Source organism: Setaria viridis, chromosome 9, assembly GCF_005286985.2.
Source record: "Setaria viridis chromosome 9, Setaria_viridis_v4.0, whole genome shotgun sequence".
NCBI classification, from domain to species: domain Eukaryota; kingdom Viridiplantae; phylum Streptophyta; class Magnoliopsida; order Poales; family Poaceae; genus Setaria; species Setaria viridis.
Genome location: NC_048271.2, coordinates 47,274,427 through 47,296,929, shown reverse-complemented (window position 1 = coordinate 47,296,929; position 22,503 = coordinate 47,274,427). Strand labels below are relative to the sequence as shown.

Below are 22,503 nucleotides of genomic sequence, written 5' to 3'. Positions count from 1 at the left end.
AAATTAGCACAAGATTCTGCAATTAGTTTTATAATTAGCTCATGTTTAGTCCTACTAATTAGCATCCAAATATCCGATATGATATTGTTAAAGTTTAGCACATAGTATCCAAACATAACAAAGAAATCGTGGGCATTGGGGATGCGCGGGCGACGACGTGGGTACGCAGGCGGGTAAACGTCCATCGCCGTGGAAAAGGGAGACATCCAAATATAGGGCCTGTTCGCTTCAGCTTATAAGCTGGCTGAAAAGTTGAAACGGCTGATTTATTGTAGAGGAAAACACTGTTTGGTGGCTGATAAGCCGGTTGAATAAGCTGAAGCGAACAGGCTGATAATTTGTAGATATACCTGGTTCGTGTGCTGATATTACAGTGAAGACATCCAAATATAATTTGTAGGGAGAAGGGAGCTTGATTCATGATTAATTTCATAGGCAAAACAACAATCAGCTTATCGATAGATACACATCTCATGGTAATGACCGCGATATATACCTTAATTATCTGGACATGATCGTAAGTAAACTGCACGAACTAAAACCTAGGAAGAGCTAGCAAAATACACCGGTCCATATATCACGATTCACGAGTACGGTAAGAGAGCTAACATTGACAGTACTGAATAATTCCGATCGAGCAGTTTGTCATCCTCGTCACACGCCGGCCACATAAATGCACGACAAAGAAAATTCATCCTCCATCCACGGGCTGCTCAATCTAACCTTGTCCGGCACAGCGCAGCGCGTTAGGTGGGCCTCTCCATCATCAGGCCCACAATCCGTGCGAAGCAGCAGCTCACAAACTTCAAGCGCTTCAACAAGATTGCAAACCATTTTGCACTCCAAACTCCTCTAAAAAAAAATTGCACCTCCAAACTATACATATGGTTATGAAAAATGGGGCACATCTGCTTTGCTTCTGCTGCCACTGCAAAAATCTCAGCACAACAGAATCCTTTTTCTCAGAGATCCTGGATCACGGTGCAAATTCTTCCAAGTCACTTGCCTAATCCATCCGCAACGAACATGTAATTTGATGGATTACATGATACTCTCATTTATGGTCTACTGTTCCAATCCACTTTTTGCATTGTGAAAGCATGCAAACTATCCACACAACTCGAGCAAGTGCTGAAGATTATGAGCATAACAGAGAGCACAAGTTCATGACAAATAAATTCACCCTCTATCCACGGACTGCTCAATCTAACCTTGTCCAGCACAGTGCAGCACGTTATGGTGGCCCTTCTCCATCATCAGGCTCACAATCCAAGAGAAGCAGTAGCTCCTGACAAACTTCAAGCGCTTGAACAAGATTGCAAACCATTTGCACCTCCAAACTATTCATACAGTTATGAAATATGTGGCACATCTGCTTGCTTCTGCTACCGCTACAAAGATCTCAGCACAAAAGAATCTTTCTTCTCTGAGATCCTGGACCTTTATGAGGTGTGAATTCTTCCCAGTCACTTGCCTCATCCATCCAAAACGGACATGAGTATTTTGATGGATTACATGATACTCGCATTTGTGGTCTGCTGTTCTAATCCACCTTATGTGTTGTGAAAGCATGCGAACTATCCACACTACTCGAGCAAGTGTTGGAGATAATGCGCATGACGGAGAGCATATGATCACTTGTTTTAACGACTACCTTTGCCCAATCCTGACAAAATAAACATCCAGTTCATCGGAGAGTTGGACCACACAATCACTCGGTCCTCCATGTCCTCCCTGGTTGGTGCTGATACTTCCATATGAACATTCCATCAGCAGACATACTCTTAGAACAAATGAATGCGCCATTGGAGTAGAATCAAGAGGAACAACCATAGAACAGGTCTTCACCTCCTCATTACCTTCAAAGGACGAAAATTCTAAGAAGGTATGTTGCACAGACTCACCAATACTCATGCGGAGCCACAATCTATGATGACTAGATATGTTCCACAGAGATATGTTAAAGCTGACACCCACTGGTAACCCACAAATGTATGATAGTGGATTTTCAGAATTATTATCACAAACCTGCAACACTGCACTTGTCGCTTTAAGCATTCCAAAATCTGTTGTTGGTTTTAGACGGAAGAATTCAAACAAAGTGTGAATGTTGTCGATCAGAGTATCACCTGGGTTGGCATCAAAGGCTTTCTTAATTTCTCTGCTGAAGTCAGACAGCTCACAGGACCCATCAGCACACAGACCTTCTAGGCGATTAATTACCCAAAGCAACTTACCCAGAACTACCTTTGAACAAGCTCCAATCTTTGACAATCCCAATAAATTAGCTAACAAAGCAAGCTCCAACACTTGAACCTCCAATTCTCTATTTAATCCAGCATAACAGCATTCCATCCTTCTTACAGATATATCCAACTTCTCCAGTAGAATATCATGTGATGTTAGACCAAAAGCCTGAGAATTATCCAATTGAATCAACAGCCATATTTCAACAATCAACCTTATTGCAACAAGATACTCACATAGAAAACTCAAGAATGCACCAACTGATCCAGAAGAATTTTCAGCCAATACTTTTAGCTCTTTGTTGCATGTTCTGCAATCAAGAAAAAACAACGTAACTTGAAATATCCTAAAAATGCAGTAACATATATATTGGCTGCATGATAAAGAAAAGGAAGGGATCATTCATACCTCAAAATAGTCTGGGCTTCACAAATATTGCATGATGTTTTCATAGTCCAGGCTCCTTCAACTGTTTGCAGTATGGATTCAATGGCTTGCATTACCAGAACTCTATCTAGGCACTTAGTTGCCTTTGCAGTATTTTCTATTTGGTTACCAACTTCTACAGTTTCAATTTTGCAGCTTTCAGATTCCCCAAACTCTGCAGATATTGATCTGCTTCCCCAAAATGGCATTCCACCTTTATGACACAAGTAGGATAAGAGTGAATCCTGATTAACCTCTTCTCCTAGTGCACACGAGACCTTGCCCAATAGGGGAACTGCATGTGAGAAGATAATCGAAGGTATGTCCAGCTTCTTGTGCTTATCATCAGAAAAAGGTGCTGAGATTGACACTATTAACAATGCTTTGATCCTAGGTTTGTCCAAGATAAGCTCTCCGTCAGATGCCATAGCGATCTATGACATGAAGGTAAAGTAACATTAGAAAAACAGACCTAATAAAATAATGCAAAACATATGATAATGAACATTGGAGAAATATCAAACCCACATATGGGTGCATCTAACTAGACGCAATAACTGAATGACGTAACAAATTTATGAAGTGAAATACAGAGAGGTAGAACTAGCAGCATAATTCTCAGATGGCATGAATGTAAACACAATTGGAATTAGGAAATGGAGATACCTCTTTGGCCAAATGTTTAGCAACATTAGCAGAAAAGCTCCCATGATTCTTACCAATGGAAAACAGAATACCATATATATCTTGTTCCTGCATGAAATAAATAAAATAAATACAGTTGAACCATGGAAGATAAGTATGAACTCTTGCGTCAAATGAAGTCATACACTCAAACCATTTAGAGTATTAGAGTGAATATTCTACATGATGACCCACTACACATTTAAGGTACTAGACCAACATACCTCAGGGTTTTTCTCCAAACTTGTAATGAGACCATCAACTGCAGATTTGAACATTTGAAGTTTGGGCAGGTTGACTAACCCAAGAATCTTGCGCGCTGCATTTCGAATTAAGGCATTGGCATCAACCAGCAAGCCAAGAAACTACAAAAGCAAATACATACATGAGGTTGCAAAATTTTACTAGCATTTAGCAAGGTCAACAGCAAATATTCATCTAGATCACTACATTTGATTATTTGGAAGATCTTTTAAACACATGCAAAGCTAGTTACAAGTCATTCAGACTTCAGAGGGAGGACTCTTAACAAAAATAGGACTTGAACCTGCTTGATCTTTGGGTTATGCGTGTCCTTGATTACTTCAAAAGCTAGACCTAAGATTGCTTGGTGGCAGTGAATGCACAAGATTTGAAAAACATGGACCCACCACTTCTACAAACTAAAAAAACTATCTGCTTAGCCCCAAAATTGTTCATGAATGTATCATGTGGATTCTGGCGTATCCTTGCATGTATATTGTAGTCTGCAGATACATGTTCTATATTGTTCTCTTGAAAACCACAAATTTAACTAGGCCACTACCAGCTAAGATTCCTCTCAATAACATTCCAGCCAGTACTCATCATTCAAGACACAGGTACTTGGCTTTAGGAACTCTGGTTGCCACAGATTTCTCTACAGTTACAACAAAAGAACGTCGTTTTCAGAATAACAAGGATGTGTCATCGGTAGAGCATGTCAAAACAAGCATGACCATTTTGTTAGCACACTCATAGATTTGTGAAAGGAAAACTGTTGGCTACTGACAATGAGCCTGGCAGATAATTATATGATCAATATATTTATCAATGAACTGACGCCAGTTCTCCACTTTATCCAACAACTTGTGAATTGTTGTAAGACATAGCTTATAAATCTACCACGTAGTCATTGATTAAAAGAATGCACTGGGACTAATAAAAAACAGACATCTCTTGGTTACACCTGGCAAACTTTGTTCATAGTTCATACCATATGCATGTGCTTCTCCTGCATACTCAAATATCCATATGTTGCCATATGAAATAGTGCTTGCAAAGTTTGCAGCCTAACTGCTTCTGTATCATCATTCATCATGTCCATCAACAAGTCCAAGGCCTTCTCCGCATACTGGCTAGAAAACTTAGCCAGTGCTCCCAATGATGTGCAAGCAGCAGATCGCACCTGTAATATGGAAACAACAATAAAATAGTAGGAAAACTATTGCAGTGTTAAGGGAAATCATTGTACAAGAGAAATGACGAACCTGGTAAAATTCATCTTCAATTCCATGGGCAAAAATGCCAGCAGCACAGGGAATAATTAACTTAGGAGGTAATTTTTGGCCATTGATGATACAACCACTCATAGTGTCAGTTTTTATGACCTTCTTAGACAGCGACTGAAGTAATACACCCTCAGAAACTCGTTGCATTTTACCAAGGGCAGCAAATGCTTCAATTCTCACTTTTATGCACATGTCCCTAGCCATGGAGCTAAGCTGAATAGAGAAGCAACAAAAGAGAAAGGAAGTGATAAGCATTGCAGTAAAACAAAACTTGCTATTTGCAGATATGGTGTGATATTCAAACTGGACTTCAATATTAACTCCTAATTCAGGATCACACTTTCTCATTTTACTAAAAGGATTTCGGCCGATACAAATTTACTGGTAACCAGTGGGAAACATAAGTCTTATAAATAAATACAAAAACATCAAATGCTGTCAAAATTCGAAACCATCTCAATGTACTATTTATTAGGAAGTGCTTATTCATTTTGCCATTCAATCATAGTGTACAGTAAACCTGTAATGCCAGCTCCAGAAGTGCATGAACCATACCTGCTGGAAAATCAAGTCCATGAGATCATTATCGCCCTTGCTGCCGACATCCATCCTCGCAGCAACTTTCTGAGCACATAGGCCTACCTATTTATCGCAAGGAGCAGATTTATTTCCTCGTTACCTCAAATTTAAAAGTCATTTAACCCCACCAAAACATACAAGCACAACAAAGTACCAACAAAATGACAACACCTCACCAATCGCACGACGGCCAACCTGACGCCCTCGTCGTCGTCCCTCATGAGCTCCACCGCGCATCCGTAGCAGCACTCCACGAGCCCTGCGCCGACACCGCAGCTGGCGTCCACCTTCTCGAGGACCGCGGCGAGGCCGCGGAGCGCCTCCGCCCGCGCCAGCGGGTAGATTCCTCCGGCCATCATGACGAGCGACCGGACCTCCGCCTCGGGGTACGAGGCCGAGCCGCCAGGCACCGGCGGCTCCGCCGCAACCCTAGGCCGCTTGGTGATGGACGGGCTGGGATCGGAGGAGTGCTCATCGATGGGGGCAGGGTGTTTCCGAGTTGAGGAGGGGAAGGCGGTGGCGGCGGAGTGGGCGGAGAGGAGGAGGTCCGGGTCGCCCATGGGATTGGGACAGGAAGCAGGCGGGAGAGGAGCGTGTGCACCGGCGGGGAAAGTGGGGAACGGCGCGTGGGGTTTTTGGAGGGGAGAGACCAGAGAATTTTGAGATGGGCTCTTTCCTCTTCTTTTTTTTTTTTATGCGAATTGAGATGGGCTCTTCTTCCTTGGGAAATCTGGTTTCCTTTTGAGTAAGGTCCCGCTCGCTAATCTTCTCTGATTTTCTTGACCTGGATGAAACCATGAACTGGATATATAAATTCAGGATTTTTTTTATTTCAGCTTTCAATGGTAAGCTGAACCATTACCGAAATTGCCCGAACTCAAATCTTGAAGGTATTCACGTCCATCCAATATTTTCTGAAACCATATGTCTGTCAAACATTTTCCCATGTCCACTGCATACAGTATGGTGGAAGCTTGCAACAGTATCTCATCTGACAATCCTAGTATTTCCTTTAATCTTTAGCGCGTTATAAACAATCGAATTTGTAAAAGAACCTTTGAAAACTAGAGTAGGTAGTGTTGGTCAACTTATGGTTGACTTAGCGAGTCGTGTTGGTCAGACCATTCCTTTCACCTTTTTTCACAAGAAGTGTTTGGTCAGAATGTGATTGTAACATTTTCCATTTTCTAAAAAAATAATGTGATTGTAGCAGGTTGCTCGAAAGCATCTTCCCATAAAGTAGCATGGGGACATGCCCATGCATTTTTATTTTATCCCCTTTTTTCATTAGAAACTGCATTTTAATTACCTGCATACACAAAAAGTCTGGATTTTTCCTACGTGAACCTGGCAGTGAAATTAAAAAACGAAAAGCGACGTGTTCAGTCAGTTCCTGACCAAAACAGAGTATACGGCCGATAAGACCTGGAGCGTTGAGATACCGATCGGTAGATGGCGATTTGTTCACCGCCTCCCGGCGCTCGCGTACGTGAAGAGCAGTGCAACAAGAAACGAGACTTGCAAGCTTGGCGGACCGCGATTTTTCGAACGAAAGCGGATGTCCATACGTGGTGTTGTTCAAGATTCCAAGTCACGTACTAGGTTAGACAAGTCATTGGCAATTTGACATGCCAGGCAGCTTGCACCTGTGACCTAACAGCATTGTTAAAAGCGGGAAAAAAAAGGAGTCAAGTCTGGATAATTATCATGTCACATAACATAGTGGATGATCTGATTCTGTGAGGTAAGTTGCCAAGTCAGTGTGCAAAATAAACCATCTCCAGAAAACAATTAAGCTAACACAACCGGGAACGTTCTAATAATGACTTGAAAAGGACTTGAAGAATCCTTTATTCGACCAGTACCAATAGAATGAAGTATTGAACAATTAATCTGGATTAAAAGATGGAATATTGAACAATCCCCCAATGGTCCAATTATGTGCTGCTCCGAAACAGAGTGGTCTCAATTTGCTTCGTCCCCAACATTTCCTGGCTTTGGCCAACACCTCGCACCATTCCCCCAACCCTCCATGCATTCTTTGGCATACTTTTCCGGCTCTCCCGGCGCCGTTACGCGCTGGTGTTAGCTGCCCATTTGGTGAGCTCTGGCTGAGCGGCGCTGAACCACCTCGCGCGCCATCTCTTGCGCGCACGCACGCACCCACGCTGAGGGCGGGGGAGCTCCACCCACCGCACCCACCGCCTTGACCCCGCTCCTAAACCCAAGCTAACCCCGCCTCCGTCGCCTTCGTTCCCCGCACGGCCGCACCCGTGGCCCGCGGCAACTTAACCGATTCCAACTAACAGCAAGAAAACCCAGCGTGGGGGGCAGCCGGCAGCTAGCCAATCTCCCCTCACCCAAACCTGACGCCGCTTTTGACTGCTCCAGTGAGGATCTATAAGAATGGTTATTAGTGTGATCCTCGGAGCCCAAGCCAACGCCGAGAACCCTCACCTCTATCTATCTCTCTTTCTCTCACTCGCCGCGGCGGGCAGCGAGGTAGGGGTGTACAGGGGAGCGGGGCTTGCCGGCCGGCGAGGGGGAGGGGCGGTGACTGGTGAGCGCGGCGAGATGTCGCGGTTCGTGGACAAGCTGCCGTTCTTTGACAGGAGATCGTCGCCGATGGAGGAAGCCGAGGACATCCCGCGGAACGGCCTCCTGCACATGCACCACCAGCCGCACCAGCACCACCACAGCGGCCTGCTCATGCAGCCGCAGCCGTCGCCGCCGGTGAAGCAGCAGCAGTCGTTCACGCTGGCCCAGCTGCTGAAGCGCGTCAACGAGGCGCGCAGCGACGCGTCGTCGCCCACGTCCTCGCCCACGCACTCGCACTACACCATCGAGCTGGGCGGCTCCGTCCCGGGCTCCACCGGCAGCGACCTGAGCGAGCACATGCACGGCGGCGGCCGCGGGGGGGACGGGCCGCTGCTGCCGTTCGTGCTCAAGTTCACGGACCTGACATACAGCGTCAAGCAGCGGAAGAAGGGCTCGTGCCTGCCGGCGCTGCCGTTCCGCCGCGGTGGCGGGGAGCCGGCCGAGCCCGAGGCGCCCAGGATGAAGACGCTGCTGGACAACATCTCCGGCGAGGCGCGGGAGGGCGAGATCATGGCAGTGCTTGGCGCCAGCGGCTCCGGCAAGAGCACGCTCATCGACGCGCTCGCCAACCGCATCGTCAAGGAGAGCCTCCACGGCTCCGTCACGCTCAACGGCGAGTCGCTCGACAGCAACCTACTCAAGGTCATCTCCGCGTACGTCATGCAGGACGACCTCCTGTACCCGATGCTCACCGTGGAGGAGACCCTCATGTTCGCCGCCGAGTTCCGCCTCCCGCGCTCCCTCCCCACCAAGGAGAAGAAGAAGCGCGTGCAGGCGCTCATCGACCAGCTCGGCCTGCGCAACGCGGCCGGCACCATCATCGGCGACGAGGGCCACCGCGGCGTGTCGGGCGGGGAGCGCCGCCGCGTGTCCATCGGCGTGGACATCATCCACGATCCCATCGTGCTGTTCCTCGACGAGCCCACCTCCGGGCTCGACTCCACCAGCGCCTTCATGGTGGTCAAGGTGCTCCAGCGCATCGCGCAGAGCGGCAGCGTGGTGGTTATGTCCATCCACCAGCCGAGCTACCGCATCCTCGGCCTCCTCGACCGCCTCCTGTTCCTCTCCCGCGGCCAGACGGTGTACTACGGCCCGCCGGGCGCGCTGCCGTCCTTCTTCGACGACTTCGGCAAGCCCATCCCGGGCAACGAGAACCCGACCGAGTTCGCGCTCGACCTCATCAGGGAGCTGGAGACCATGCCGGACGGGGCCAGGGACCTCGTCGAGCACAACAGAAAGTGGCAGATGCGCATGGCGCCAAAGGCGAAGCACCACGACGGGCGCGGCGAGAAGCCGTCGCTGTCCCTGAAGGAGGCCATCAGCGCCAGCATCTCGCGCGGGAAGCTCGTGTCCGGCGCGACCGACGGGTCCGTGTCCGTGCATTCCGGGGAGCCGTTGCCGGCGGCCGCGGTGTCCAAGTTCGCAAACCCGTTCTGGATCGAGATGGGTGTCCTGACCCGCCGCGCGTTCATCAACACGAAGCGCACGCCGGAGATCTTCATCATCCGGCTGGCCGCCGTGCTGGTGACGGGGTTCATCCTGGCGACCATCTTCTGGCGCCTGGACGACTCCCCCAAGGGCGTGCAGGAGCGGCTTGGCTTCTTCGCCATCGCCATGTCCACCATGTTCTACACCTGCTCCGACGCGCTCCCGGTGTTCCTCAACGAGCGCTACATCTTCCTCCGCGAGACGGCCTACAACGCGTACCGGCGGTCCTCGTACGTGCTCTCCCACACCATCGTCGGCTTCCCGTCCCTGATCGTGCTCTCCCTGGCGTTCGCGCTCACCACCTTCTTCGCCGTGGGCCTGGCCGGCGGCGCCGAGGGCTTCTTCTTCTTCGTGGCCATCGTGCTGGCGTCCTTCTGGGCCGGGTCCGGGTTCGCGACGTTCCTCTCCGGCGTGGTGACCAACGTGATGCTGGGGTACCCCGTGGTGGTGTCGACGCTGGCCTACTTCCTCCTCTTCAGCGGCTTCTTCATCAACCGCGACCGCATCCCGCGGTACTGGATCTGGTTCCACTACCTGTCGCTGGTGAAGTACCCGTACGAGGCGGTGATGCAGAACGAGTTCAGCGACCCGGGGCGGTGCTTCGTGCGGGGCGTGCAGATGTTCGACAACACGCCGCTGGCCGCCCTGCCGGGGGTGCTCAAGGTGCGGGTGCTGCGCGCCATGAGCCAGTCGCTGGGCGTGGACATCGGCACGGCGACGTGCATCACCACGGGGCCCGACTTCCTGGCGCAGCAGGCAGTGACGGACCTCACCAAGTGGGACTGCCTCTGGATCACCGTCGCCTGGGGGTTCCTATTCAGGATCCTCTTCTACATCTCGCTGCTGCTCGGGAGCAGGAACAAGAGGAGGTGATCCGGCCGGTGCGATCGGTATGGCGGATGGCCGGGGCCTGTTGGTCCCTCTACCTTGAATTTCTTCTTTGGAATTTTATCTCGATTTTCTAATTGACCGCATGTGATTAATATGGGACGGGAGTTGTTTACCGCGTGTAAATTTGCTTGAAAGTTGTAAGTTTTCCTGGCAAGTTCAAATTGTATTCGACCACATCTATACGATGGTTTCCTTTTCGTTTTTGGGAGGCTTTGTGTTTCTCTGTGGTCCGTCTGGACTCTACGAACTTCATTCACTCTCGGCACGCCTAGCAGTTGAAATAGTTCGTGGAAAAGCTAGCGCGCGAGTGCGTGATCTTGCCAGAATGGGGATTTTCTTGCGATGGGCATTGGGCACATTGAGAACTACTACTAACTAGAGAGGTTCGCAGCTAACGTTGGAAATTGCCGTATTTCGTTAGCGTGAAATACTCCAATTCCTACTATATACAATATACACCTTGCAGGCCCATGGATGATGGTAGTAATGCGTGCCTGGACTTTATGTTTGGGGCCAAGCTCAAGAAGTGTCAAATTCCTTCTCCGTTCGGAAACGGGAACTCCACTTGCATCTCAACTCATCCTAGCCATACTCTTGTATAAATTCCTAACATCCGAGTCACTAGATGGAAATCCCCAAAGCTCAATCGAGACCCAAACGTAGCGTCTCGTTGACGCAGCTGCCGCAGATGTCAACGAAGCATGCGGACACTCCGGTGGCCCCCGAGGCGGCGCACGCCACTGGCGTCTCCGGCGGCATCAGGAAGAGCCACGGCAGCAGCCGGCCGAAAAAGGCGGGGAAGCAGCCACAGGACCCCTTCGCGTCGAGCTACGGCGAGGTCCCCTTCAAGAAGGTGCCCGCGGGGTCGTGTACGGAAGCAGGCGACCTCGGCGAGGCCGCGGTGGGCCGATCCGTTGTCCTCTACGGCACGGTGCAGGCGATCCGGCCGGTCAGCAGAACGACGGCCGTCGTGGTGTTGCACCACTACCTTAGCACCGTCCGCTGCACGGTCGTCGCCGGCGCCTTCGAGGGGATCAGCACCCGGACGGTTCGTTTCGCCACTACACTCCCTTGACGAACAATCGTGATCGTCCACGGCGTCGTCTCACTTCCCCAGCGTCCGACCAGTTCCAGCATCCTGCAGGTATGCATTTACATATTTCTTGCTTCGTTACAAATGCACACAACCCTGGAAATTTGATCTTTTTGTGTAGTAGATTTGTTTCAAGTCACTGTTAATCTGTGGTTCGTGTTTCAAGTCACTGTTAATCTGTGGTTCGTTTGGCTTTTCTCTTGGTCGCTGGACGACTGAGAGACCAAGTTGAGAATTGTATTGGTCTATTTATAACAAATGATTGACTGTATAATTTGAAATTTTACTGGTTGAGTGCATATTTTATACGTGCATGACTATGCTAACGGCTAACCGGAGGTGTTGTGTTGAGTGCGTTGTGTTGTGGTGTGCGTAAAATATATCTTGTATGTTGTGTCTCTTGGCTTGTGATGTGCAAGTGTAGAATGCGATATGGCGGTCGACGGCATGAGGTGAAGGTCAAGCGAAAAGGTTTATGCCAATGTACTAGGGCTGTGAAGGGTGGACACAAATAGGCTTGGACCAAGGGACCCGAGGAGTTCGGACGGAGTAATGAGCGATCCATATGGTGCATGGAAGAGTTAGAGTACTCGAGTCAACCAGGACAAAGGCGAGTCGAGTAGGCGGCTCGGGTGTGGGAGCGAAAGATTTGGAGGTGTTGAAGGTTTGGCGGAGGCTGGACACGCGTCGACATCGGTGAGTCACGTTATGTGCGGCGTGCAAGAGGATTTGATCGGTTTGACCTTAAAATCGGGGGTGAGTCATGCCTTGCTAGGTGTGCAAGAGGGTTTGACCGGTTTGACCTCAAAAATGGGGGCGAGTCCAGTGCGGCCGGTCGACGTCGAGTTGGAGGACGCGTGGCACCATCGCAAAGCTTGTGTTGAGGCAAAGCGGAGTCATGAAGGCGCCGGATCCGTTCGATGTATTAATAAAAAGTTGGATGGTTTTACCCTACAGGGTATTTAAGTTGTATGCTTCATGTAAGGGTATTCTGATCATTTTTCAGATGCCTGTATATATGAGAGTGGGATGTTGGGGCAGCTGCACACATCTCTTCGGGTTGTTTGCTGGTTGGCTTCTCATTTTGTTTGTGAGAGCCTTTAGGTGACAGAGAAGAAGAGGGATGAGAGGATATTTGATTTGATCTTTTTGCCATCTTAGTTTTTATTGTGCTTAAGAGTGGCTTGTTACCGAACATGGTGAAGTAATCCAAAGATAAATTTATGCTCACTTGTTTCATCCTCTCAAGATCTGAGATTTTTCTTTTTCGTGTTTTTTGATGTATTTTTGGGATTTTTCGTTCTTCGCGATTCGCTCCAAATTCGGTGAAATTTATTGGTTGTGAGCAATTTTAGTATGATCCCCAATCAAATTCCTCACGAATTCGGCGTGAATTTAAGTTTTCCCCAAAACCGGTTCCTTTGAAGGGCATTCGGTTTTTCTTCAAAATCCGCGGTGAATACTTGAGCTTTTCGAGATATTTTCAGCCGTGCTTCAAGTTTCGTTTTGAATCCGCGGAGTATTGAGGGAGTATTTTTCGTTGGAAGTTTTGAAGGTGTTGTTGTGTTCATGGTCTGTTTTTTGTTTGTGCGGAGGAACAGAGGTACGTCGGGCGGCAGCTAGCGGGCAGCACGCGGTGTCCACGCTCACCTGCGCCGCACGCGCGATGAGCGCTCGGCAGACCGGCAACCCAGCGCCGGTGGACGGGCCCACCCGAGCGGAGCGAAGCCCCAGCTGCGTACGCGGCCTGGCACTACAGCCCAGCCAGCGGCTCAGCTCCTCCTGGCGAGAGGCCAGCGGGTCAGGCGGCCCAGCACAGCTCCCGCAGTGCCCCAGGTGACACAAGGCCCAGGCTGGCTCACAGCTCGGTCCAGCGCGCATGCAGGCCGAAATCAGCAGGTCAGCTAGCTGCATTTCTCTCGGTGGTGACTGGTGAGCAGCATCTGCATGTCGTCCGTTTCATGCTACAATGATTTAACCATTCAAGCAATCATGACCATATCATTTGGATATTAGTTTATTAGCTTTTGCTTGTGTTCATCACTCGATCTTGCATCCGTGGCCGGCTGAAGTTTTTATTTAGTTAATCTTTATCACTTGTCTAGCTTTGCTCAGTAGTTTGCCACGTGCTTTATCTCTAATTAATTAATTCAAGCATGCTTAGATAAGTGAAGGTTTAGTAGAATCTTATGTGCAAGTTTTTCGGTGTCTCGCTTTGCTTTGCTTCCGTGTAATCATTTCTAGGGTAAGCTTGTCACGAGTTGACTTGTGTCATCTTTAACGATTAGACGTGAGGTGTGTTTGGGGTGGCAATCAGGACATAGGTCTTATTTTTGAAGAGAATTTTAAAAGGCTGAAAATGACAACGATTTGTGCCTTGACTGTCAGGTGAAGAAACTTCATTCAGGGGTGTTTGGATACACCCCATAAATTTTAGTACCCGTCACATCGGATGTTTGGATACTAATTAGGAGTATTAAATATAGTCTAATTACAAAACTAATTACATAGATGGAGTCTAATTCGCGAGACGAATCTATTAAGCCTAATTAGTCCATGATTTGACAATGTGGTGCTACAATAACCATTTGCTAATGATGGATTAATTAGGCTTAATAGATTCATCTCGCGAATTAGTATATGGGTTCTGCAGTTAGTTTTATAATTAGCTTATGTTTAGTCCTCCTAATTAGCATCCGAACATCCGATGTGACCCCTCCTAAAGTTTAGTACCCCGCATCCAAACACTCCCAAGTTTTTCTGACCTGAGCTATCCAATCAACCTGGAGGATGCAGCACGCAAAGATGAAGTATCTCGGAAGGCTGAACGAGAATGTCCGGTGTGTGCCGCGTCAAGAGTTAGAGAACGGGCGGTGTTGGCGGTCGAGGCTTTCCAACCGTACTAAGGCTGTAAGGCAATACAAATGGCCTGTAAGGCTGCAACCTGCAAGCCTGTAATAGCAAACTCTGGACGCCCTCCCTCTGCCACTGGTGTCTTCCAATGTGCAGAACTTTTAACTTCCTTTTAGCCAAGTAATTTGATCTCCTCTGTCAGCACATTATCACATCATTTTTCAAACAGAATGATGCCATTTCGTGGTGTACAGCGTGCAAGTATTACACGGAACAAGAAGTATTGGTTCTCGTACAGTAAAAAACTGGGGAAAATAACGTGGAAGACCAAGGCCAATGCGAACTCAGAACCACCACACATATATATGCGCATGCCTAAAAATCCCAATTTATCTCTTCGCGGAGTCGGAAGTTTATTAGATTTTGTTCGCGTAGACATACGCGAATCCGCCATGCCGGACCCCGCAACAGCCGCCGCCTCCCGAATGCCGCCCAGCCCTCCCGCCTGGGCCCTCCTGGAATCGTTCGCGCGCATCGGCGACCGCAGGAACGCGACCACCGCTACGGGCTTGACGAGCGCGCCCGCCGCGCCGTGCAGGTGTCCTTCGATCTCGCCGACCCGCCGGGAGTCTCTCGCTGGTTCGTACACTGCCCCGGCCTTAAGAAGCGACACGGCTTCCACGGAGCGCCCATGATCCTCAACGCCACCGACTCCCTCGTCGTCATGCTCATGGCGTTCCGTCGCGGCAGCGCTCGCGTTTTCGATTACTTCGTCTACAGGGCCGGACTCGGGAAGCCGTCGCTCGACCTGATCCCGGGGCCCTCCTGTCCAGAGATCGGCCTCCTTCTCAAACAGGAGGTCGGCGTCGTACCCTGTGGTGCCGGCGGCGAGCACTACGCGCTAGCCTTCCTTGTCCTGCAACTCAAACCCCGCGTGGCGTACGACGTCCACGTCTTCTCGTCGGAGACGCGGGCGTGGAGCGTCAAGGCCGCCAAGGTTGCCGCCGACCCGGAGACGACCTGCCGCTACCACGACGTGGTGATGCATAGCCCGAGCAAGGCCGTCGCCGCCGGAGGGGGCTCGCTGGCCTGGATCGATCTCTGGCGTGGTATCCTGCAGTGCAATGTGCTCGACGAGGACCCCGTGCTGCGGCTGATCCCGTGGCCCGTCCCCTCCCCCCGCGACGAAATCCTAGGCATGTGCTCTGCACATTCGATCCGGGACGCGACGCTGAGCAACGGCGTGGTCAGGTTCGTCGATCTGAAGTTCGACGACGACGACGGCGCCAGCGTCTATCCCTACAGCTCCGGGGATGCCACGTGCACTGGTTGGACGGCCACGGTATGGGAGAGGAGCATCAGCTCGAAGGATTGGAACAGGCGCTTCAAGGCTGACATCGCTAGCATCTTGGCCACGGACTCGAGTCACTCTGATTCGCTGCGAGAGGTGTGGGACGACGAGGCGAAAAAGCGCGGCTTGAGCAAGGTTTCGAGTGCTCCTCCAACGCTGAGCTTGGGCGACGAGGAAGTTGTTTACTTCATGGCGAACCTTGTCTCAAACGAAGCGTTGGTGCTTGCTGTTAACGCCAGAGAGGAGAGGCTAGAAGCGGTTGGACAAACCGCGTTGGGACTGGCTTGCTCAACATGTAACTTCCCCAGGTTCCTTGATTCTAGCCAGCATAGCCCAATAGAGAGGGCAGATAGTATAGCACCTGTTCTATAACTTGACAGATTACAGTTGCATGCTGATATATCCGGTCGCTGCGACTTGAAGTTTGATTGTCCACAGATCACACTGCAAGCAGTTGGCATTTTAAGTGATTATAAATCAGATCATGTCTAACAATAAAACCACCAGAAAAGAAAACAACAATGGAACTAGAATTCAACATGTATTTTTGCAATGCTTATTTTAGACAAGTTAAGCATCCCACTGTAAAAATTAACAGGTTTGCTTATGATTTCCCTTAAAATTGGTGGACTTTATTTCTATTTTGGTGAGCTGAATTTGCTGTAAGAAACTGGGCTGCGTGCGGAAAAAAGTTAAGCGGTAAGCAATCGAAATTAGCACTACTATTCTTCGCGGGAGAGCGACGGTCACGCTTAACATTTGCAACCAATTAACTAGGTACATATCTGCAGATGGCTCTCAGTCTCAGGTGACGTTGGCTGGATTGGAAGATCAATAGAACCCAGATTATTTCTTTGGGATCGACTTGACCCGGAACACTCTTTTAGTTAACTTCAGACGAGTGCGTCAGCTTGTTGTTTCGTTAGGCACCAGCTAGCACGGTCAAGAATAACGGTAATAATACAGGAAACATCACCCCCTTTTAGCTAAGTGATAGAATCGCGACGCGTATTTGATTAGTAATAAATTGTGTTAAGTTTGATCGACGTGCACTGCAGCTATCTTACGCACCAAGAAAGTCTGACTGAGACCGGGCTATGCAGTTCCGTTCCATGTGCAGAAATGCGGCTGTGGAAAATATACTGAGGATTATCGGATCCTTTAAAATGATGGTCCACTGAAATGTCAATGGGAGGAATTTCCTTGTGACTTGCTAACTTGACATTCGAAATCTTTTATCATCAGGCAAAGTAATTGACATGCACACACTGCATTTGTTTTCTCGAATCTCGATGAATCGAATACTATTCATGTGACATAACTCTGAAGATAATACACGACGTGGTCGGGGCATAAATCGAAGGTCCAACACACAGTGCTGAAACTCAGCACACTTGTATGCACACCAGCACTTGAATTTTCACAATAAGAATGCACTCCTAGTTCGGATGTACAGTTGCTTTCCTCTGGCTAACTGTCCGAATCCCCAAAACGCAGGGTTTCGTCTGGAGGCGCCGACGACGTGCTGTCGACTCGTCGGCCGGCCATTGCTGCCGCGATTAGGAGGCAGCAACATGACAACGAAGGGAATGTTGCCGGTGTCTGCCACGCACGCCTCCGCGGTGCCGCAAATGCTAACGCAGCTAAGCACTGTCAGGGCACGCAAGCCCCGCCCTGCCCGGAAATTCTCTCGAGCTGACGTCCGGCGCGGAGCCGCGTCCATTCAGCCTATCAGTTAACTGAGGATCTGAAAAAGCCTGATGGAAAGCATGCTGCTGGCCAATTGCAGTTTATAATTTTCCAATCAAGTCATGTATGACTGGGGTGTTAATCTTTTTCAAGGTTTTCTCTACCAGGAAGCAAATTTCTGTTGCGTATGGACAAAAAGGGTGGAAAGGATAACTAGGCATCCTAGATAATCTGGGAGCCTGAATCGAGTGGAGTCTTTCCTTCCTGCATCGCTTCAGCCATGAGCTGAGAGCCAAGCTAAACTTAGGGCTCGTTTGGTGCGGCTTAAGCCGGCTCCAATTTCAGCAGTAGCGTATCGTAGCGCGTGCCGGAGCGAAGTCGGGTAAGCCACCTTTTTTTCTCCACTGGCTTCCCTTCTTCCTAATTTATTTTTTGCCTCATTTTGCGTTCCAGCTTCACGTTACAGTGGAAAACAGTGCAGCATAGTGCCCGGGCGAGAAGCCAAAGCTGAAGCCATGCTAAATGGATCCTTAATTGAATCGAGCAGCGCGTCGTTGGATTGGGTAGCGGCCACGCGGCATTCAACGGGAGCAGGTCCCACGGATTCGACTCTACGGACCATCCCACGCATGGCCCGCTAAAAGTTCCGATCCCGTTTTCTGCGAGGCGTGTGGCATCAACACAACTAGGGTTGGCAGAAAAGCTCGATCATAGGGTTGGCCCGTCTCAACATGGCTTGACGTTTAAATGAACCGAGCCAAGCCTCAATTTCAGCTCGTTTTCTTAACAAGCCAGCTCGTAAACTGCTCGTGAGATATTCGATTAGCTCACTAGACTCGATAAAGATGAAAATACCAAAAATAATTTTCATCAATATAGTTATATTACTATTATTGGTTAAAATAAATATGTTGTTCAACATGTAAGTAAAATCTAAGTACTAATTAAGTCTATTTCAAGTCTCCAAACATCTATATTATCCTAATTTATTGACTTATGTTATTTATTTTCATAAGATCATCATAAATTAAACTTTTAAATATTGTTAGTATATTTGAATTATCATATATTGGTAAATGTAATCTTTAATCATAGATTAATGTTCAACAATACTATGCTCGTGAGCCAAACGAGCTGGCTCAAACTTTCAAACGAATCGAGCCAAACTTATTAGCTTATCAATCTTAATGAGTCGAGCTGAGCTAGCTCATTATCAAACTAGCCAAAACAAGCCGTGCCTTAACGAGCTGAGCTGGTTCGTCTAAGCACAGCCCCGTGTGTCACCTATATACGCGCGCGAACATGCTTGAAACAAAAGTCTCATAGTTCTCTGCCGCCGCTCTTCCAACGCCCTCGTCGGAAACAAAGCCTTTGTGCACCGTGACACTGCTCGCGTTCTGTTGCATTGCTATTCATAGCTGGTGAGCGACTGAACAAGGCACTCTAGGTTGGTTGTACGAGTGCGTGCAAGTGTGCAACATGTCGAGTGACTCTGGTGACAGGAGGGTGTGGTCGACGGCGGCGGCGCCGGTGGAGGCGTCGGACGCGCCACCGGGACGCAGCTCCCGTACCCCGTCGCTCAAGCTCAACCAGCTTCTTGCGCTCCGCTCACCCAGCTCGGTGTCCAAGGCCACCACGGACACGTCCGGGCACCTCGTCGTCGACGTGCATCCAACGGCCACGTCAGATGACGGGGATGGGAGTAGCAGGCCTGCAGATGATGCCTTCATCGGCCGCCCCGCCGTGCACTTCGTGCTGGCCTTCGACGACCTCACGTACAGCGTGAAGCGGCCGAGGAGCTCGTTCCGCCTGAGCCGCCACGAGGGGACCGGCGCCGACGGCGCGAGGACGCGGGCGCTGCTCGATGGAATCTCGGGGGCGGCGCGGGAGGGGGAGATCCTGGCGGTGCTCGGCGCGAGCGGTGCCGGCAAGAGCACGCTGATCGACGCGCTCGCGGGCCGGATCCAGCGGGAGAGCCTCCGCGGCGCCGTCGCGCTCAACGGGGAGGCGATGGACGGGCGCCTGCTCAGGGTCATCTCGGCGTACGTGATGCAGGACGACCTCCTGTACCCGATGCTCACCGTCGCCGAGACGCTCATGTACTCGGCCGAGTTCCGGCTCCCGAGCTCGCTCTCCGCGTCCAAGAAGCGTAGCCGAGTGCAGGCGCTCATCGACCAGCTCGGCCTCCGCGCCGCGGCCGACACCATCATCGGCGACGAGGGCCGCCGCGGCGTGTCCGGCGGGGAGCGCCGCCGCGTGTCCATCGGCATCGACATCATCCACGACCCCATCATCCTGTTCCTCGACGAGCCCACGTCCGGGCTCGACTCCACCAGCGCGTTCATGGTTGTCAAGGTGCTGCAGCACATCGCGCAGAGCGGCAGCGTCGTGATCATGTCCATCCACCAGCCGAGCTACCGCATCCTCGGTCTCCTCGACCGCCTCCTGTTCCTCTCCCGCGGTCGAACGGTGTACTACGGCCCACCGGCCGGCCTGCCGCCGTTCTTCTTGGAGTTCGGGCACCCGATCCCGGACGGCGAGAACCCGGCGGAGTTCGCGCTCGACACGATACGTGAGCTCGAGGGCACGCCGAACGGGACCAAGGAGCTCGTGGAATTCAGCAAGTCGTGGCAAGAGAAGCCGCTTTCGCGCACCATCTCGGCCGCGAGCTCGGGCCCCGAGCATAAACCGTCGCTGACGCTGAAGGAGGCCATCGGCCTAAGCATCGCCCGTGGCAAGCTGGTGTCCGGCACGAGCCCCGGCGGCGGAGGCGGCTCGTCCACGTCCGCGAGCACGGCAAAGGTGGCGACGTACGCGAACCCGTGGTGGGTGGAGGTGTGGGTGCTGACGCGGCGGGCGTTCACCAACACGCGGCGCACGCCGGAGCTGTTCCTGATCCGCCTGGGCACGGTGACGGTGACGGCGTTCATCCTGGCCACCGTGTTCTGGCGTCTGGACAACACCCCCAAGGGCGTGAACGAGCGGTTCGGCTTCTTCGCCATCGGCATGTCCACCATGTTCTACACCAGCGCGGACGCGCTGCCCGTGTTCCTGGTCGAGCGCTACATCTTCCTCCGGGAGACGGCGCACAACGCGTACCGCCGGTCGTCGTACACGCTCTCCAACGCCATCGTGGCGCTCCCGCCGCTGGTGCTGCTGTCCCTCGCCTTCGCCGGCATCACCTTCTTCGCCGTGGGGCTCGCCGGCGGCGCGCAGGGGTTCGCCTTCTTCGCGCTCATCGTGCTCGCCTCCTTCTGGGCGGGCAGCGGGTTCGTGACGTTCCTCTCCGCCGTGGTCCCGCACGTGATCATCGGCTACACCGTGGTGGTCGCCGTGCTGGCCTACTTCCTGCTCTTCAGCGGCTTCTTCGTGACGCGGGACAGGATCCCGAGCTACTGGATCTGGTTTCACTACCTGTCGCTGATCAAGTACCCGTACCAGGCGGTGATGCAGAACGAGTTCGGGGCGGACCCGGGGAGGTGCTTCATGCGCGGGGTGCAGATGTTCGACGGCACGCCGATGGGGAGGCTGCCGGAGGCGACAAAGGTGAACGTGCTCAACGCCATGAGCCGGTCCATGCGGGTGGACTTCAACAGCAGCTCGTGCATCACGGCCGGGCCCGACGTCCTCGCGAAGCAGGCCGTGACGGACCTCGGCAAGTGGGCGTGCCTCTGGATCACCGTGGCATGGGGGTTCGTCTTCCGCGTCCTCTTCTACCTCACGCTCCTGCTCGGGAGCACGAACAAGAGGAGGTGATGGCTGCGTGCATGCAGCACAGCGATCGAACTAGCAATGCGGCTCGTGCTCTCTGGAATTCTGGATTGATCATCGCGTGTGATGGTTACTACAAATTGTGTTGCACAAGTAGTATTGATTAATTCGAAAACCATTCTTAAGATGATGTCGAATCCCGTTTGATGAGACGGTACAAACAAATGTATTTATATACTTTTACGGTTTTTTACCACCTTATTGAAAATTTGAAATGTACCATTCTCTAGACTACAGTGCTTCCATAATGCATGATTTGTCCATTCACTAATTAAACAGTGAGGAATACTCCGTCCTTTGTACAGTGCTCTGTTTGATTGACGGACCAGAAGTCTCGATGCTTATCCACTGTTTATTAGGACTTCATAAGTTCACACAGAATACAGCAGTCGAATCGACCTTTGCGAGGAATATAGTTTTGACTTTTTGGTTATGAAATCATTGCTGTCAATTATTCCGTACGGATGAGGTAAACTAATGGCTTCGCGGTTTGACTATTCAGTCGGGCCTTCATAGTGAACACCACGGCATGATCTGCGCTGAAGGCAAATTACATTTGCCGTAGTCAGACTTCAACTCATTTATTTTTTCCGTCCGAATAAACAAGTGTTCATCTAGTCATCCGATAATGGGTTTAGGAGAGCAAAGATGCTCTTTTTATTTTTTTTACACCACTAGATAAAAATGTCTAGTCAAGATTGATCCATCCTCTCTGACACTTCTCCTTTAATAAACTTCTCCACATTAGTCGCCTAGAAAAACTAAAAAAAAGAAAATAGACATATGAAGTAGCTGCAAGAAATCGATGCTCGTAGCCTAAGAGAGGAGGGGTGAATTAGGCAACTTAAAACTTTAACCTATAGTTTTCACTACTTTTGCATCAAACTTAAACCGGATCATGCTATCAAGATGTGCAACTATGGTTGATCTAGTGCGAAACCCTCATCCAAAACAAGTTTTGCAATCTAGAGCCAATCCTAGCAAGATACTACACTAAGAAAGTAAATGCACACAAATTGCAAGTATGAAATGCGAAAACGTAAAGGAGGAGATGGGGGAAGCAAACTCTTGACACGATGATTTATCCCGTGGTATCGTAGGCACTAAACCACCACTAATCCACGTTGTTGAAGCACTCACACAAGAGTATTACTTCCCAGTCACCAAGTCTCTCCCGGGACACTCCTTGACTTGCCACAAAGACTTGGCCACTAAGGCTCACGCCAAGTTCCCTGGTCACCTTGATGCCATCTCCACTGAGGAGCTTCTCCACTAAGGGGGTCTCCACATCCCCCGCACACGGT

General features: G+C 50.4%; 4 protein-coding genes across 7 annotated transcripts; 3 read left to right on the top strand and 1 right to left on the bottom strand.

The window, feature by feature from the left end:
- Positions 1-390: 390 nt before the first annotated feature.
- LOC117839097 (protein SIEL) lies at positions 391-6,163 on the bottom strand. Of its 4 annotated transcripts, none has more exons than XM_034719349.2 (9): positions 5,642-6,160; positions 5,442-5,528; positions 4,866-5,099; positions 4,592-4,783; positions 3,582-3,722; positions 3,340-3,426; positions 2,656-3,107; positions 2,130-2,557; positions 391-1,859 (listed from the first exon to the last, which is right to left on the bottom strand). In XM_034719349.2, the coding sequence occupies exons 1-9, from the start codon at positions 6,023-6,025 to the stop codon at positions 1,651-1,653; spliced, it is 2,214 nt and encodes a 737-aa protein (XP_034575240.1). In that variant the 5' UTR covers positions 6,026-6,160; the 3' UTR covers positions 391-1,650. The 4 variants fall into 4 exon arrangements, with proteins under 4 accessions (XP_034575240.1, XP_034575239.1, XP_034575238.1 ...); XM_034719348.2 differs by having other exon boundaries at positions 391-2,036; positions 5,642-6,158; XM_034719351.2 differs by lacking the exon at positions 391-1,859 and having other exon boundaries at positions 2,242-2,415; positions 2,484-2,557; positions 5,642-6,163.
- Positions 6,164-7,802: 1,639 nt separating this feature from the next.
- LOC117835874 (ABC transporter G family member 5) lies at positions 7,803-10,645 on the top strand. The gene has a single exon (XM_034715194.2). The coding sequence runs from the start codon at positions 7,872-7,874 to the stop codon at positions 10,422-10,424; it is 2,553 nt and encodes an 850-aa protein (XP_034571085.1). The 5' UTR covers positions 7,803-7,871; the 3' UTR covers positions 10,425-10,645.
- Positions 10,646-14,342: 3,697 nt separating this feature from the next.
- Positions 14,343-16,176, top strand: LOC117840992 (uncharacterized). Its single transcript, XM_034721548.2, has one exon. It carries the CDS (start codon positions 15,080-15,082, stop codon positions 16,109-16,111), a length of 1,032 nt encoding a protein of 343 aa, XP_034577439.2. The 5' UTR covers positions 14,343-15,079; the 3' UTR covers positions 16,112-16,176.
- A 2,583-nt stretch (positions 16,177-18,759) lies between these two features.
- LOC117840221 (ABC transporter G family member 6) lies at positions 18,760-21,368 on the top strand. Its single transcript, XM_034720687.2, has one exon. It carries the CDS (start codon positions 18,908-18,910, stop codon positions 21,182-21,184), a length of 2,277 nt encoding a protein of 758 aa, XP_034576578.1. The 5' UTR covers positions 18,760-18,907; the 3' UTR covers positions 21,185-21,368.
- Positions 21,369-22,503: the final 1,135 nt, after the last annotated feature.